The 18,635-nt window shown below is 38.8% G+C and overlaps 1 protein-coding gene across 1 annotated transcript in view; it reads right to left on the reverse strand.

The window, feature by feature from the left end:
• Positions 1–11,839, reverse strand: part of myo5aa (myosin VAa) — a 73,195-nt gene extending 61,356 nt beyond the window's left edge. The window contains exon 1 of the mRNA XM_061964455.2: positions 11,597–11,839. Coding sequence (XP_061820439.2) covers positions 11,597–11,710 — 114 coding nt within the window. The 5' untranslated portion in view covers positions 11,711–11,839. The remainder of the gene's footprint in view (positions 1–11,596) is intronic.
• Positions 11,840–18,635: the final 6,796 nt, after the last annotated feature.

Here is an 18,635-nt window from a genome sequence, read left to right on the forward strand (position 1 = left end):
CGCAGCCGTACCAGAGCAGAAGGGGATAGAAAAAAAAGAAAAAAAAAGGAAGACAGAGGGGGAAATTGCGGGAACAAGAGGGGGATAAGACAGAGAGATGACAACAACAACAATAACATCAACAAATACGAAATGTACAAATATGATACGAAAAGTGATAGCAAAGAAGCAGTTAGTGAAGTAAATATTAAAAACACAGAAATGACAATGAACATTATTGCACTACAAATGGAGCAATACAAATACCATAAGAAATAGCACCATTGATAATTAATAATAATAATGATTACCTCATATATCAACAATACACTTGTTTCAAACGCAACAATATATATATATGTAATGAAAACTTGAATTGCAAAAGAAAGCAGATAAATGGAGGGGGGAAAAGAGAATCAAACTGTATTAACCTTGTAGATTGTTATAGGTTACAATACAATAGGTTAAGCTTTGTCAGTGCTTTACCCAGTTTCCCCTTGGGGAACAACGTTAATATATGTTTGATGAAACGTGATTATATGTATGTAATACATGTAGGTGTATGTACACATAAGTGCTTGTATATGTACCGTATGTGTATATGTATATTTGTACAGTGAATGTGTGTGTCTGTATGTATATACCATGAGTGTGTATGTATGTATGTATGTATTTGTGTATGTAAGTGGGAGTGTAGGTACCTATGTATGTGGGTAAGTGCCAATGTGTACGGGTGTGTATGTATGAATGTACATATGTATGTTTATATGTATGAATAATTGTGTGTATGTGAGTATATACATGTATTTGAATGTACAATATATTTGACTCCCATTGTGTGCGGGAGCCCAAGTATGGCCCCAGCCACCCAGAGAGCCCAACCCAAAACAGCCGGTGCGGTGCCCAGGGAACAAGGGACCACCGGCCCCATGCAGTCAGGCCGGCCAGCAACAGGAGCCCCCGAACACTGTGCCGCCCGGCAGGCCGTAGACAAATACGCCCAGCAAAAGACGGGGCATGGGAGAAGCAGGGGACAGCCATCCCCCAAGCCAGAGAGAGACCACACCCCGCCTCGAGGGGCCCAGAGACTCCCCGCAGCCTGAAGGGAAGACCGCCTCGCCCCACAAAAAACATTTCATTAAAGCAAACTTATTTTCCAGTCATGGTAATAAAAATGTAATAATTATCTGTCTTGGGTACACTTATTGAAAATGAAAAATTATATCCATCTGCGATTCATCGCGATTAATTTTGAGTTAATATTAAACTAAATGCAATTATTCGCAATTATATATATATATATATATATATATATATATATATATATATATATATATATATACACACACACACACCTGTACACATATACAAAAATGAAAATGACGCAATGTCGTATACGTCAGGAGCCAAAGTAAGAACCTTTTATACATACAGTATTATTAATTACATATGATGCTTTTAGAATACTGTATATAATAATATACAATATACAGGAAACATTTAAAGGTGCATAAATAATCTATTTATAATCGAATCGGAACTCCTGAATTCTAATCGTAATCAAATCATGAGGTGCCCAAATATTCCCATCGCTAGTGTATCGAGTCCTTCTCAGAGAATAAATACTACTATAAAAGCTGTACAATGACTACTCTAATTTCTATAGTATTCTCCCTTAAGATGATGTAATAGAATGGTCGCTAAGAGCAAGTCGAACTGACAATAGCCGGGACGTTTGTGGGAAACAAGCTATTAAACAAACGTCACTCAGGTCTACCAATTGTGGATAATGTGTGGTCGCACAATAGTACCACTCTTTAACACACCCGCACGCACACACTTCCCTATAAAACAGTTTCAGGCCTTATGGTCGCGAGACTGGAGGTAATCAGCTGATCACAGACTGTGGAATAACAGCTATGAATGCTGCCGGTCACATGGCGGAGGAATTCAGCTCGCACATGAAAACGCATGCGCACACACAGGTCATCCTTGTCATGACATAAGGGCACTGATTGAGAAAAGCACCACCACCACAGTGACCTTATGAACTGTGCATCACGTTACATAAGCCAAAAGAGAAGAAATTATGACTTTAAAAGAGGTTTAGCGGAACAAATTCTAGCAAGTGACACGTTTCATCCATTTAATCTGCCTTTTATAAGTACTTGTTTTGGTGTATGGCCGCCTTTTAATCCCACTTGGACTTGGAAAACCTCACAACTGCGCCGCTGAAAAAAACCTGAGCGGCCCTACGGACTTTGTTGGATGCTGTTATCATCATCTTTGCTATGGACCTTCTCAAAACTCGCTCATACAAGATTCAAAGCCACTAAAACTTTCATCCGTCCATCCTCGCTGCATTGGGGCGCAAGGCGGGGTACACCCTGGAGAAGTTGCCACAGGGTCAACACAAATAGACAACATTCACACTCACTATCCGTGTGATAATATGCACACAAAAGGAGGTGGTTTTAGTTTTCTTCCAACACGGGCGAGTAACAAGCGCACAGGAATGTTTTTAGAGGATCTCTTGCTGACTGGTCTGTTGATCTTCACGCTTTCTTTGGGCTTCGCTGCGTAAAATGTGGATGACGATCTCAAGCAGTGGAGACAGAGAGGCCTTATTGTGGCTCAGTGCACAAAAACAGGCAGACTTTTATAATTTGGTCTGCTGCTCCACTACAAGTCATCTGAATCATGACATCATGGTCACGTCGATTTCCTTCTGTCTGCATGACTGCCTTTTCGTAGTACTTGTAGTAGTGAAAACGCAGCTGCAAACTTGTCACAAAATTATAGCGAACTAGGAAAAAAACTAGAAAAGTAAAAGACAATTGATGGCTGATTAATAGTGATACCGATATAGCCTTTGACCCCAGCTATTAATTATTGAATGTGCTAGAAATCGGGGCTGTGCTACTGACTAATAAACAAACTGTGGCTGTCTAAACTGTGGCAAAGGACAAGAAGTAGTTGCACATAATTAAGGCATTTTTTTTAATCATATAGCCTGCATTTATTTATTACTGCATCATATTTCTGGTCTGCTTCAGTTAACTTGACTCCTGTATGTATTAAGGATTTAACGACAACGGGTATTAATGATAACTGCGGCAAAAATCCGGACGGTTAGTTTTACCATTGTTACAGTGAAAATGATTGAAAAATCATGATTCAATAAACTCCAGTCAGCTCCCTAGCATAAATGCTAACATGAAAACAAGAGACATTAACCTGTTTCCCCCCTCCATATCCCACACCCCGGGTTGTAAATAATGTAAATAATTCAATGTATATACTCTGATGATTATCTTGTGTGATGACTGCATTATGATGTTAGTATATATTTGATAGTATATATCTGTATCATGTATCAATTTAAGTGGACCCCGACTTAAACAAGTTGAAAAACTTATTCGGGTGTTACCATTTAGTGGTCAATTGTACGGAATATGTACTTCACTGTGCAATCTACTATCAAACGTTTCAATCAATCAAACCAATTTCCTCATTAACAAACGACATAACCCAATATGAACTTATATAAACACATTGCTGTCTGAGCAACTAACATATTCAATTGCGCACGTTAAACCTACAAACTGTGCTCCCTTAGAATAGAGTGATCGTTCTATACTCAGAAGGAGGTGTTTTACGGTGCGTTCAAGGACCACTGAACAGAGAAGTTTGCCACAAAAGTTGCCAGAAATAATAAATAATAATAATAATAGTATACTTTATTTGTTATGCACTTTCATGTAAATAAATTTTAAAGTGCTACAATACAAACCATGTCCATCCATCCAATTTTCTACCGCTTGTCCCTTTCGGGGACACGGGGGGTGCTGGAGCCTATCTCAGCTGCAACCGGGCGGAAGGCGGTGTACACCCTGGACAAGTCGCCACCTCATCACAGGGCCAACACAGATAGACAGACAACCTTCACACTCACAGGGCCAATTTAGTGTTGCCAATCAACCTAACCCAATATTTAAAACAATAAAAGCTTAGCCATTAAAACAGATGAAATAGTAAGACTAAAACACTATCAGTGAGGCATAAGAAAGACAATGTATTTTTGGTTCATATTTTGGTTATTTAAAAAAATACTAGGTGAAAAGATTTAGTGTGTCTATAAGTAGTTTTTCAGCACATTCAACAGTACTGCGATAATAATAACCGTGACAATTTTGGTCACAATAACCATATGACATTTTAATATTGTTACATCCCTATCTGATACACAAAATGTATTCACATCTGAATCACAAATCTTATTTATTTTGATTCTAAATCGATTAATAATTCTCTTTTTTTTTTTTAAGAATCAATATTTAAAACCTTTTTTAGGCCATCTCCCTGCTTACTCGCTGTGCGTATACGTCATTCAGCAGCATCTAATTTGGCACAAGCTGGATCATATAAGGGGCTGTTTGCAACATTTACACAAATGCCTAAAGGGCGCTAACTTTTCAATGTATTTACACAATATATCCCGCCCTCTTACGGCTTCTCCTACGTAATGACGTACGTAAGTAACATGCACGCGCATTAGCTTTAGATGTTGTTAGCTAATGATAGCAATTTGGATAGCTAGCGTTAGCTGTCATTGAATGTATATTCTATCATAACAACAAATTATTTGTTGCGTCACTTGGACTGCTTTTGTATATGTGCACGCGCTCCCTGCGTGAACGTGTTGACGAGACCAGGTGAGTGACCGCCGTAAACACCAATCTTTTTATTCGGGCCGGTAAAAATTTTTGTTACATAAACTTTGTAATTGTGAAAATTATGGACGATCATCAAACAAATGGGTTCGGTTAAACCACTAATGGCAACATAAGCTGACCGGTGGTGTTCTGTTTTATTTTTTGCTTTGAAAAATGTAATTGTGCGGAAGTTGCAAACAGCACCTTTAAGTGAAGCCAGATGAGGAAAAAACATCTCTGCGGACATGGACAAAATGATTGGTTGGCCACTTGTCAATCTGTGATTTGGGACAGCTTCTTTCCTGTTTCTGTAATTGTGAGTTGATTAGTCTTTTCTTAATTTGGTTTATGAAATTCCAAAGAGTTTTGTCTTTTGTTATTTTGGTTTGTTAAGTTGTGAATTCCTTTGTATTTTTGTTGATTGGTCTGTGTACTCATTTGTTCTTGTTTGTGAAAGAAAGTTGCTTTTTTTGTCTTTTGTTAATTTGGTTTGTGTAATAGTAAATTATTTTGTCTTTTGATTTCTGTAATTGTTCATTATTTACTGTTTTGGTACAATGTGGCTTGTGTACCGGTAATTGTATATATTTTTTGTCTTTTGTTAATTTGTTTTCAGTACTTGTATGTTGTTTTGTCTTTTGTTAATTGGTTTGTGTAATTACAAGATGCTTTGTCTTTTAGTAATGTGGTTTGTAAAATTATAAATTGTTTTGTATTTTGTTAATTTGGTTTGTGAAATTTTAAATTATTTTCTCTTTGAATTTGGTGTGACTGTAAGTTGTTTTATTAATTTGGTTTATGTCCTTGTAAGGTGTTTTGTCTGTTGTTAATTTGTTTATGTCACTGTAATTTGTTTTATGAAACTTAATTAAAAGCATTTGGCACTTTTAGCCATAACCTGACTCTCGCCAGATCAGGGATCGAGGGCAATGCAAACTCCTTCAAGATGGCAAAAAATAATGAACCAATCAGGATTGCTGGGCGGGATTTCATAGATGTGAGTAGCGCCGAAGCGACTGTTTGATTCAAACAACAATGGCGGCACGCAGCGAGGAGTCGTGTGCTGACATTGATTCTGCTATTGCAACTGTTTTGTCGAATCTATCGAATATTAATTCTTTAAAAGATGAACAGAGAACTTTTCGCTCTGTCGTTATTCAATATGTCGGCTGTTCTGTTTTGGATTTCCCAGCGTCGCTCTCATCAGCGTCACGTTGATTTCGATGTGAGTGGTTGAAGTAGCACGCCATTCAAGATAACAAACAAGTGGTTTATCCAATCACGTACAATGATTTTTTTTTACAAAGCTCCGCCTTCTGAAATACATCTCCTGTTGAGAAGTCCCAGATCCTTGTGTGGAGCTCAGCGAACTACAAGGATCTGGCAAGAGTCAGGTTACTTCCAGGACCCCGCATATCAGTAAGGAGTAGGGTTAAATAAGCTCAGCTTTTACCTGCTTCTTTTCGACATTTTAAATAGTGCAAAGAATGAACATGTGATGTATACTCTATTTAACCATTTCCATTTTGTGGTGGTCATACTTGCCAACCCTCCCGGATTTTCCGGGAGACTCCCGAAATTCAGCGCCTCTCCCGAAAACCTCCCGGGACAAATTTTCTCCCGAAAATCTCCCGAAATTCAGGCGGACCTGAGTGACGTGTCGACAGCCTGTTTTCACGTCCGCTTTCCCACAATAAAAACAGCGTGCCTGCCCAATCACGTTATAACTGTAGATTGATCGAGGGCGAGTTCTTGGTTTCTTATGTGGGTTTATTGTTAGGCAGTTTCATTAACATCCTCCCAGCGCGGTAACAACACACAACAACAGCAGTCACGTTTTCGTCTACCGTAAAGCAGTTCGTCTGCCGTAAACAGCAATGTTGTGACACTCTTAAACAGGACAATACTGCCATCTACTGTGCATGCATATGTAACAATAACATCTACGGCTTTTAGAGAGTGCAGTGCACAACTGCGCACACAACAAGGAGACGAAGCAGAATGCATCATCAGAGAGGGTGTTCAGCATGGTTAGAAAAATAGTGACAGAGAATAGAACAAGGACGGACAATTCAACCCTTAACTCAACAATGAGTAGATGAGTGTTATGTGTGTGTATATGTGTAAATAAATGAACACTGAAATTCAAGTATTTCTCTTATTTTTATATATATATACCTGTATATATACCTGTGTGTGTGTGTATATATATATATATATATATATATATATATGGCTAGAATTCACTGAAAGTCAAGTATTACCTTACATATATATATATACATATATATATATATATATATATATATATATATATATATATATATATATATATATATATATATATATATATATATATATATATATGAAATACTTGATTTGGTGAATTCTAGCTGTAAATATACTCCTCCCCTCTTAACCACGCCCCAACCACACCCCCGCCCCAACCACGCCCCCTCCCGAAATCGGAAGTCTCAAGGTTGGCAAGTATGGTGGTGGTATCAGTGGTATTAATACTGCAGTTTACTCATAACCGATATTACAACATTGGTTCTGTTGCTGTTGTTTTGTGCAATATACTTGTTAATAAATGAGGGCTGTTTTCCATTCCACTTTCTCATGAACTCCAAACCAAATCATTATTAAAAGGCAAGCCAAGTTGTGTTTGTATAGATTTCAGAAATAACAGCCTTGCTCCAATTATCGGATGCTAAGTTCCAATCAACACCACTACACTACTGTTTTGACTGTGCCAAGACTGTCAACACTTAACATGCATGTCTTCTGGCTCCTGTAGTTGAAAATTGCAAAACAGTTTGAAAAATAAAGCTACAAAAAGCTTGATGCCCTTCAAGGTTGTTTGAACCACATCGGAGTTTACTGTTCCAAACGTTACCACGGTGCACTGAATGGCGCCACCTGGCAAAAATGTGGCTTGTAAAAAGCTGTGACTGGAAGAAGGAAAGTGACCATACATCAAGATGTTTCTTCAAATGGCCTCCAACCAGACAACCAATGTCATCCCTAAAGCCAAACAAAGCATCGTCACAGTGCACTACACCATTATGTTGCTTCATTTTCTCATTTCCCACAGGGAGCAGCGCAGCAGCCAGCCTAGCAACCGAGAGGGGCTACGCTTGCTGGAAGGACAGATGAATAGAAGGAGGGAAGGGGAGGAGACGGCTAAAAATAGCGAGAGCAAGTTCGGAGCAGCATCGCACCTCATGCACACGTCTCAATCCTTATTATCACCCTCACACAGACACACACATTACACATTGGGTAGGCGTGAAGCCCAATTATGAAAAATTAGGCAACACTAAAATATACTGCCTATCAGCACACATCTTGAGAACGGCGCTTGGAAACCAGAGGCGGTAGAGGGGAAGTTTGGTACATGCTGACAAGGACGGAAAGGAAATGGAGGCCTGGTGTGTATCGGGTGGCAGAAAGAGAGCAATGGATGGTGGCGGGGTGGGGTACGTCAGCGAGAAGAGCATTGGTGACATCATAAATCACAACTTCTGAGCATAATACACAAATATAAAGCTTGCCATATCCTTTCACTGTAGAGACAACTGGGTCTGGTCTGTGCAGATTAAAAAGACCTATCAGATGAAATAGCTGCGATAGAAACAATATGAGGTGTGTTAAGTCATTAGCAAAACTATGCACCACTTCCTCCTTCCAGCTGGTAACACATGCTCTAAAATATCAGCTTTAAAATATAGGTTGCACTTATCAGCTATAGTACAGTATACTCTAGCCTTTAAATAGACCCCCCTTTTAGACCAGTTGATCTGCTGTCTCTTTTCTGCTCTGCCCCCCTCTCCTTCGTGGAGAAAGGAGGGCACATATTAGGTGACCACAGATGAACCGCTAGCTGTTCAAAGTCGGGACTTGGGGTGGACCACTCATCTGTGCATCAGTTGGGTACGTCTCTGCGCTGCTGACTTGTCTCCTCTCAAGATGATCTCCTGCTGGCCCCACTATGGACTGGACTCTCACATTATTAACTAGATCCACTCAACGTCCATTGCACCGGTCGCCCACGTGGGGTGTGGGAGTCCCCACATCTGCGGTCCACTCCAAGGTTTCTCATTGTAGCCCATTGGGTTGGGTTTTTCCTTGCCCTGATGTGGGATCTGAGCCGAGGATGTCGTTGTGGCTTGTGCAGCCCTTTGAGACACTTGTGATTTAGGGCTATATAAATAAACTTTGATTGATTGATTGATTGATTGAGCTGTTAGTGTGAAACCCATGCATGTCATACATGATTGTATTGTTGTTTGCAATGAACTCTTCAGCACTATTACTGCTTACTTGTTACCATTATTACAACATTGATACTGTTGCTACTGTGTTGTGCATCATACTGTGCTGATCAAATAGCCACTGATAAGTATCAGGATTTTCCTGAAAAGAGTATGTGATCGCCTTAATGCCGATCACAAAGACCGATCCCCTTTGACTGACACTATTTATTTTAATCCCCCTGCTGACAAGCAGCTAGCAGCTATTTATGTGTCTTCAGTGTGGAGCTACTGCCCTAAGATAATACTAATAACCTACATTATGGCAAGCACACCGCATTTATTAATATCTTAAGCGTCATTATCAAGTATTATTGTCACTGGAGGACAAGGCTAAACATGCCACACATCGAGAGCAAGCATGCTAATAGCTAAGCTAATCGCTAAGCTAGCTTTAAACAACAGAAAAAATAAGTGCTCAGTAAACTTTAAAAAGTGCAGATGGAACCACGTTACAGAAGAAAATAAGCAGATATTACCAGCAAATGAGCAAGTAGATAGAGTAAAGATAATATAACAACTGTTGGTGTGTCAGCATTGTCACAGTCAGTACACGGAATGTAAATGGAGGGTGGATTAATCGATACGTTGATATCAGTATTAAGGGTAGTATCAGTAGTGATACTAAAGTGATTAAATCGATATTTCTATTTTCACAAAATAATTTTTTTGTTCCGTTTGTTAAAGGTTATGATTTTTTCCTGAATTTAAAACACTACCTTGTGGCCTACATAACATGAAATGGTAGTTCTTTGGTCAAAAGTTGGCATAGATTATGTTTTACAGTCGACAAGCCGCTTTCTGACTGTCTCTTCAGGATGCACCGTTTTGTGAGCGGTCTTATTTATTAATGTTTTATATCAAGTCTATTAACAGATATCTTAAATGATCTTTTTATTAGAACTGGGAACAGCGGAGAATGCATGTGCATGTACGAGCCAGTTTGCCCCTCAAGAGGATCGAGAAAATTAAGGAACTTAGGGCCTAATTTACTTAGATCCAAATACCACGCGCTTAACAGCGTATGCAAAAAATAAAATTGCGTGTACTATGAGTGGGCATGTTGCGTGTGATCTACTAACAATGCGTGTGCAATTGAAAAGTGGTGCAGACCGCCTTATTCAAATGAGGATTTTGCGTGCATACGGGGCTTTAACCCAAAAAATTATAATTGTCTTCACATTCATGTTATCGTGTGCAATGTGTTGAACAAGCAGAAAACATCTATGATCTGTAAGACCTTTTCTGATTTGCAATCTAGACAAAATAAACATATGCACACTGACATTTTTCTTTCACTTTCACATTCTGTCCGCAAGGCTGTGCATCACATCACTAGCACATTTTTGCATCTGGAATGGCTAAAACGCAAGGAAATGCATAATGAAAGATGTCTTTTCATGTGGGATGTATATTACGGTAATATGTTTCCTAAATAAATAAAAAACGAACAACATTGACACCAAAAGGCATCAATTTAATTAATTTTAAACAGCCCTATAAGTCATTCAGCAGCACTAAATTATAAAATGAAATTGCTGAATAGACAATACGTCTAATGTTTTTTTTCATTTCTGACCACCCACCAAAATGTTAACACACACGTACTGGTACCAAATTATTGGTATCGGGACAAGCCTGGAGGACACACTGCACAGCTACCTATAGGCACCATTAAACACCTGGACATAGTGTAAACGGCCAAAGCCTGTACATAAATTGTCTTTATATATTATCTCTGTTAATAGTTGGCCATCATTCAACACTGCCAGCCACCTGTTCTGTTACGTGTGTGTTTAAGTAGTGTGCTGTGAACCCAGCTTATAAAGTTGTCTGGTACATTTCACCAATGTTGTAGTCTGGCCACTCATACTGCCATAGTATCAATACAAGACATTTATTTAAATCTGGAAATAATAGCCACCATCTCCACCATCTCTTTTATCATGGAAATGCATACCAAAACTGAACTGAATCTTTGTATGGATGGAGCTGACCTAACATCAGTCCACAAGTCGGTGGCCGCAGTAGTACATTCTACCCTCTTAGTTAGGTGAGGCTAGCCTGATGCTAATCCAGATTTAACTGAGACGAAGGATCAGGACATGATTAGGCTATCGAAGGATTTAACGTTGACTAATCGTATTCCAACCAACCACACTTCAATTTAATTACCATTACTTTCCTATTTGCTTGGAGACACGTGACAGTATTTGCGCAACAACTTTGACTTGTATTCTGTAATACACACAAAACAGTAGTGGGCATATAAAATTACAACATTATACTCTTACAAGACCATTTCCTTAGGTACAACAACAATTAAATAATGAGATTTACAAAGCTAATGTGTGAAGCTAATTTGTAGTTTGTAAAACTGCATTTTATCACATATGAAGAGGTGTTTCTAATATTTGTGCGTGGCTAAACAAAGTAATTAAAATGCAGTGCATCTCAAAATCAATATCAACCACCACAATAAGCATATTGTTACATGAATACCTGTAATGCCTTAAATATAACCACAAAGTGTTCATAAAATTGTTCAGACTATGACCAATTCTAGCTATTCAAATAACGTCAGATCACCTTGAAACTTTTAAACCTGGTATTGTTGCCAGACAAAGTTGAGTCCAATTCAGACGCTGCCGTCAACCACCTCTTCTCAGGCTTCTCCCGCGAAACTTGGTAGAGTTGGATCATGCCGCCGCAATACGATGTCAACAGACGTCCGAGGTTGATGAAAGTTCGGACGATGTTACTGTGCGTATTAGTCCGAGGAGGTGAGTTGCAGCCGCAGGGCGTGGCATCAATGCCATGTGTTTACAAATCTGTGCAAAGTCATTGGCAGATTACTGCCTTCATCTTGCTAATACGCTGAGCTTTCACTCTTCATCCCGTTGAACTAACATGACTCCACTGCACCCGTGCAGGGTTGACTCCTCTTTTATGATCTTATAGCAGGTTATATGTTTTTTTTTTATGTTAGGTGGCACGCGACTGTATCCTTGTTACAATCTGCTTGCATTGTGCCCAAGCAGAAGACAACATTCAGTTGATTGGGTAGACATTCACTTGTTAAAGCATATTAGCAGCACCTAGAGGACTTGGGTCAATTCGTATCACCTGGAACACGGTTTGTTTTGTTCAAAGTTAGCGGAGGCCTTTGTCTCTTAAGTATACACCTAATGTCAACCTCGCAATTTTCCATCTTCAGAGTGACTATTGGAGTATTCTTTAAAACCAGCACAGGAGGGATGCCACCTGTGTGTAATCGAATCCTGCAAGACAGAGGTGTGACGCTTAACACCTGACACTTAATTCTACCGCCATGTTGTGTGAATATTACCGTTGCTAGGGTTGGGCTATATAAATAATATAATTTTGACTGATGACAAAGCTATTAATTAGGGCTGCATGATTATTGAAGTCGAATCGACATTGAAGTTTTAATTAGTGCAATATCCATCCATCCATTTTCTACCGCTTATTCCCTTCAGGGTCGCGGGGGGTGCTGGAGCCTATCTCAGATACAATCGGGCGGAAGGCGGGGTACACCCTGGACAAGTCGCCACCTCATCGCAGGGCCAACACAGATAGACAAACAACATCCACACACTAGGGCCAATTTAGTGTTGCCAATCAACCTATCCCCAGGTGCATGTCTTTGGAGGTGGGAGGAAGCCGGAGTACCCGGAGGGAACCCTAAATAACTGTAAAAGGCTCAGGGTTTTTTTTCTACGCCATCACTGGAATTTGAGTGACAGACATGTTGGCCAATCAAAATTGTTAAGTTTGTTCGTCTCTCGCTTGAAACAGGGAGAAAGATGTTCCACTTTGTGCATAACTCTCAGTCCCTCAGCCCGTTTATTTAACAGTGGAATTAACTGAACAGAGTGACCCCTCTTTTCAGTCATGTTTTTGTGTATTTCGGATCTGCGTAAGTCCCAAAAAATGTGAAATCAAACCATAAGAGGCATGGCGGAGATATTTAGAAAACAATTGCCTCCATCACCTACTCAGTGGCCTAGTGGTTAGAGTGTCCGCTCTGAGATCGGTAGGTTGGGAGTTCATACCCCGGCCGAGTCATACCAAAGACTATAAAAATGGGACCCATTACCTCCCTGCTTGGCTCTCAGCATCAAGGGTTGGAATTGGGGGTTAAATCACCAAAAATGATTCCCGGGCGCGGCCACCGCTGCTGCCTACTGCTCCCCTCACCTCCCAGGGGGTAAACAAGGGGATGGGTCAAATGCAGAGGACAAATTTCACCACACCTAGTGTGTGTGTGACAATCATTGGTACTTTAATCAGGGTTTGGTCTGTAAAAGAATGCAAAACTTTGACCAAAGAACCCCTTTGCATATTACAGTATGGAGACAAGGAAGTGTTATAAAACAATCTTAATATGACTCCTTTAAGGGGAAAAACCAAAGGATTTGAATCAGAGCATATTTAAATATTTAATGTATACACTACCATACTGTGTTTTTGTCTGATTATGACTGATCGAAAAATTTAATAATTGAAAGATCTTGAATGAACTGCTCCTACTTGCTATTGAAACGATTAAAAAAATGTGTAGCGTTGTCCAAAACTAATGTAAAGTATCCAAACAACAGAAGAATACATGCTTATTACATTTTAAAAGAAGCGTAGGTAGAACCATGTTACAACAGATAGTAACCAGATATTAACCAACAGTAAATTAACAAGGAGATTATAATTAAAAAAATAATACAACCGGAAATGACACGAGATGTCAGCAGCGAAATTAGAAGCCTTTGTAAACTGTTTTGGAATTCTTCTTTTATCATTTACATATTATTTGGTATCACAAGAGGATGCAGTATATATATCGTGATATAGATTTTAGGCCATATATCACCTAATCGTTGCTTTGCGACAAGTATTTAATAGACCAGACCAGATGTGGAGATCTAATGATGTGATTGCGATGTGCTGTGTCACAGTGTGATAACAAAGGCACACATTTGCGGCAAAATAATGCTTCAATGGCTTCTGTGTAAAAAGTACAAGAAATAAATGTCGATTATGGCTCTGACGAAGCAATTTTAGCGGAATCTCTGTTTCTGTGAAAGCGGCGACTGTCTAAGAGCCCTTCAGGCCATTAAATTAAAAATGATATGCATGGTAAAAACACAAGTTGCTCTACATAAAGGGGAACTGTACTTTTTTGGAATTTTGTCTATCATACGTACCGTACATACATATGTAAGTGAAGAACACATAATTTTTTTTGTATGCTTTCTAAATATTAAGCCTATGGAAGTTGCTCTATTCTGCCTATAAAGCCCTTAAAAACAAACAAACACCTTCATTAAGGTTTTATATTCACACCGTAAGTATATATGTAATTTAGCAATGGGCACATTTAGAATAACATTTCATATTTACGTATCTTGCTCATTTCAATCCTACGTGGCGCATTAATTTCAAAAACGCATCACAACGTTTGCTTTTTTTCAACATCACTGATTATTACTCATTGCAGACTTCATGAGAGCCAAAAACATAATATAACATCACTTACTGTACCAGGTCTGCTGTCATTGGGATGCCGATTGATATAATTTTGTCATAGTCCTGTTTAGATGACGAATGACTCAAAAACCATGCAAAGAAAATGAGGGGTGGAACCATGCATCTTTTTGTGTCCATCCCATACTTCCATTTTCTACCGCTTGTCCCTTTCGGGGTGGCGGAGCGTGCAGGAGCCTATGTCAGCTGCATTTGGGCGGAAGGCGAAGTACACCCTGGACAAGTCGCCACCTCATCGTAGTTCTCGCCATTTCCTGGTTTAAATTTGTTGTCAAAAGTTTACCAACATGCCGGACTACATCCTCATCCTTCTACTATCCAGGTGAGAGGCATAGTTTATGATCTACAATAAACTTCAACAAGCAAGGAAGCACCTTACCACTAGATGATGTCAATATAGGCACTCAAGCTTGTGATCACGTCGCCGCTATAAATGGTTTGTCTGTGTTAGCGCTTATAATAACAATATCACTAATACTTAGTTAATATTCAAGTCATGAAATGTAAATGGAGTATTGTGGGCGATGTTTGCATGGTTATTTATTGGGTTTTATGGGCGGAATAAAGGACCTCACAATGGCTCCATTGTAAGCTGACTTTTATTTATGAGTTAGAATGCATTAAATAAAATACATCCGTTGTCAGGTCTTTCATAATGATTGTGAACAATAGACAAAATTCCAAAAAAAGTGCAGTTCCCCTTTAAAGAAGCTGCATGTCCCAGTTAGGTGGCTGCACAGAGCTGCAAGAACCTTACGCGCCCTTTTTTTGGTATGATTGCAGGGACAAAAACGTCTGTTACAAAAAGGAGTGGAGATGGTTTCAAAATATGTAATTTGTACCTGCTGACATACAGCAACAACGAGAAATTACCTTTATGGAAACTGTTTCAGAACTAGCTGCATGAAACTATGCGACTATATAAACTACTACACTACTAACTGACCTCAAAAACTACTTCTCATGTTGACTATTTCTGGGTATTATTTTTTTTATTTTTCCTACTTTTTCCTCGACTCCACATAGACAAATATTATAAAAATAAAATACATTTAACAAAATCTAATTAAATAAATATCTAAAAGGCCTAATTGTAATTAAAAATTAAAATATAGTACAAATATACAACAAAAATCAAACTTTAATCCAAATCTGATGTGGTTTAATAAAAAACAAAAAAATCCTGCTTGTAACATTACATAACAGAGTTTAATCCAATTGTACTTTTAACTGGGTCTGCAGCTAACGTCAACTATTCAGCTATTATATTTTCGATTAGACGACTAGTTAAACAATTATTGCTAATGATCTACTGCAGTGATCCCCAACCACCGGGCCGCGGCCCGGTACCGGTACGTGGATCGATTGGTACCGGGCCGCACAAGAAAAAAACAAAAAAAAACAAAAGAACAATTTTTTTTTTTTTTTTTTTTTTTAATTAAATCAACATAAAAAACACAAGATACACTTACAATTAGTGCACCAACCCAAAAAACCTCCCTCCCCCATTTACACTCATTCACACTCATTCGCACAAAAGGGTTGTTTCTTTCTGTTATTAATATTCTGGTTCCTACATTATATATCAACATAGATCAATACAGTCTGCAGGGATACAGTCCGCAAGCACACGTGATTGTATTTTTTATGACAAATAAATAATAAAATAAAATAAATAAAACCCCCCCGCCCGTGGGAAAAATTTTCAAGCGTTGACTGGTCTGCAGTTACAAAAAGGTTGTGGACCACTGATCTACTGTACTTGTTTGCATCTCTGACTTGATTTTACCTCATTTTTAAACCTAATGTAGTAAATTCAATTGTAACAAAATAAACACAATTATTGGGAAACAAATGGTTACAATTTACTACACAAAGTATCAAATCACAGTGAAAAATGAATGCAAAAAGTATTTTAAGTTTATTTAGCAGCAACTATTCAGATAAAGGAAAAACAAAAGTGTAAACATGAACATTCTTGGCAGACTATCAATTAAAGTCTTATTAAGCGTTTGTTGATTAATTATTATAACATAAGCTATCGATTGTCAACTAATCGTTGCAGCTCTTCTTTTAACAATAAAAAGGATAAGCATATTCCCATTACATTTCGATAATCATCCGAACATTGGTGCTCTAAAAAATCTTTATAGTTAAGTATAAAATTTTTTTACAAATTGTTTTTGGCTTGTCAAAGGTGTAGTCATTACAAAAAATGACTATTTATAAAATAATACTAGCTTCAGGTAAAGACTGGGTCATCAAAACTTTACAAAGCTACATTCTACTGAAAAAATGTGTGTATTATCACTGCACAGTCAAAATAGGCGCTACAGATGACTTCCACCCGATTAGACTGCTAATATTCATTTAACATCAATACCACTTTACAACGACACACCAAGCATCCAGAAACGGCCTCAAAAAGGAATGTAAAAATGTTTCACTCATATTCCCAGTAAAAGGCATTAAAGGAGTGGCTGACTTTCTGCTGAGGCTCTCCATCACATGACGCTACTCATGTGAGAGGCCGAGGCTGTTTTTCTGCTCAGCATGACGCCTTGGTTACCGCAAAACTATGTTAAAAAATACGTTAGCACAGTGTCGGATGAAGAGAAGCTTTTGGGGACGGTCCGGTCCACTTTGGATCAGCCAAACTAGGGTCTGATCAGTCTCCTGCAAAGAGGCTGTGCTGCATATAATCAGATTAAGTGGGTCAATGCTGACTGCAGAGTTAACTCCTGTTTGCTACCTTGGAGAGCAAGAGTGTGTTCCTCAAAGACAACAGAATGCAAATATGTTTTAATTAGCTACTGGACACCGCAACCATGCAACAGAATAACAATTAGGGACATATTATGTCAGCAATAACTTGGTACCACAATGCATTTTTAAAACAACATGCAACATGCAATGTTAACGTGCTTCACATTTTAAGCATGTTAAAAAACGTGCTTAAAATGTGGAGAAGAAACGCAGAATCTCTTCCCACTCCCCTTCGATTGTAATATCTAACTGGATATTAAGCAGACTTAAAGCAGACACTTTTCTACGGACACGAGTAGAAAGGGTGTGTCACCATGAGGGTTGTCCAACACAGGATTAGTCAAAAAACACAAACAACTTTGCTTCTTCCTATACTCATAATAATATAATTTGTTTAAAAAAACATGCAAAAACTTACTTGGACAAACATATACTCTAGTTCCCGGTTCATGTTGGCCAAGCTTCTAGCTCATGCTTCTTTGGAATGGATGTCTCCAAGACTCAAGAGTCCCACTCTAGCAATCACCAATCTCAAGAAGCCTTCCCATAGAGTTTATAGGCAATCTGCAGACATGACCGATGCACCACAAGCTAGCAGGTCCTGTGACAATTTAAGTGGTCCTCCCCGCTGTCCATCATCACAACTTCCCGTCCTCCTTTGGGATCACATGAGACTCAGGGATTGAGGGAGGGAGACAAGGCTTTCCCACTAACCGCTACCGCCACCGCCGCCTGATTCCTGCTTCTGCAGCACTGGACTGATAATTGTCACATTTTTTTTTACATAACTACCTAGACAAAGACACTGAACCTTAGGTTTAAAACACACAAACATGCAGACATCCTCATAAATCGGTCCTTGCAGCGATGTCAACATGCCACAGCTTATAGGACGTGACTGTGCTGCCACTTAACCAAGTTGTCTCAGTAATCTAATATACATGTTCTCATGCCATCGACAAAATAGACCACTGGTAATAATAATGTGTCCAACAACAACAAACTTTTTACCTATTATGATTTAAAATTTCATTCAAAAGGTCTCATATTGGCAGACTATTTTTCAACAATTTTAGATCAGTCTCAGAGGTTTCACAAGCATGTATTGGAGTGTGTTGGCCAAAAAAACATTTAAGTGCTTTTAGTAATCCCAACAGGAAACATGATGAGAGTGTTTGAGCTGCGTTTGTCCATTATGCACCTTATCTACTTTTTACACATACAATGCAACTCTGCACTTGTCCAGTACAGTCACTCCAGGATTTCGCAGGCTTTTTGTTGCAGTCAAAGTGCCTGAATT

This window comes from Nerophis lumbriciformis, linkage group LG06 (genome assembly GCF_033978685.3).
Source record: "Nerophis lumbriciformis linkage group LG06, RoL_Nlum_v2.1, whole genome shotgun sequence".
Taxonomy (NCBI): Eukaryota; Metazoa; Chordata; class Actinopteri; order Syngnathiformes; family Syngnathidae; genus Nerophis; species Nerophis lumbriciformis.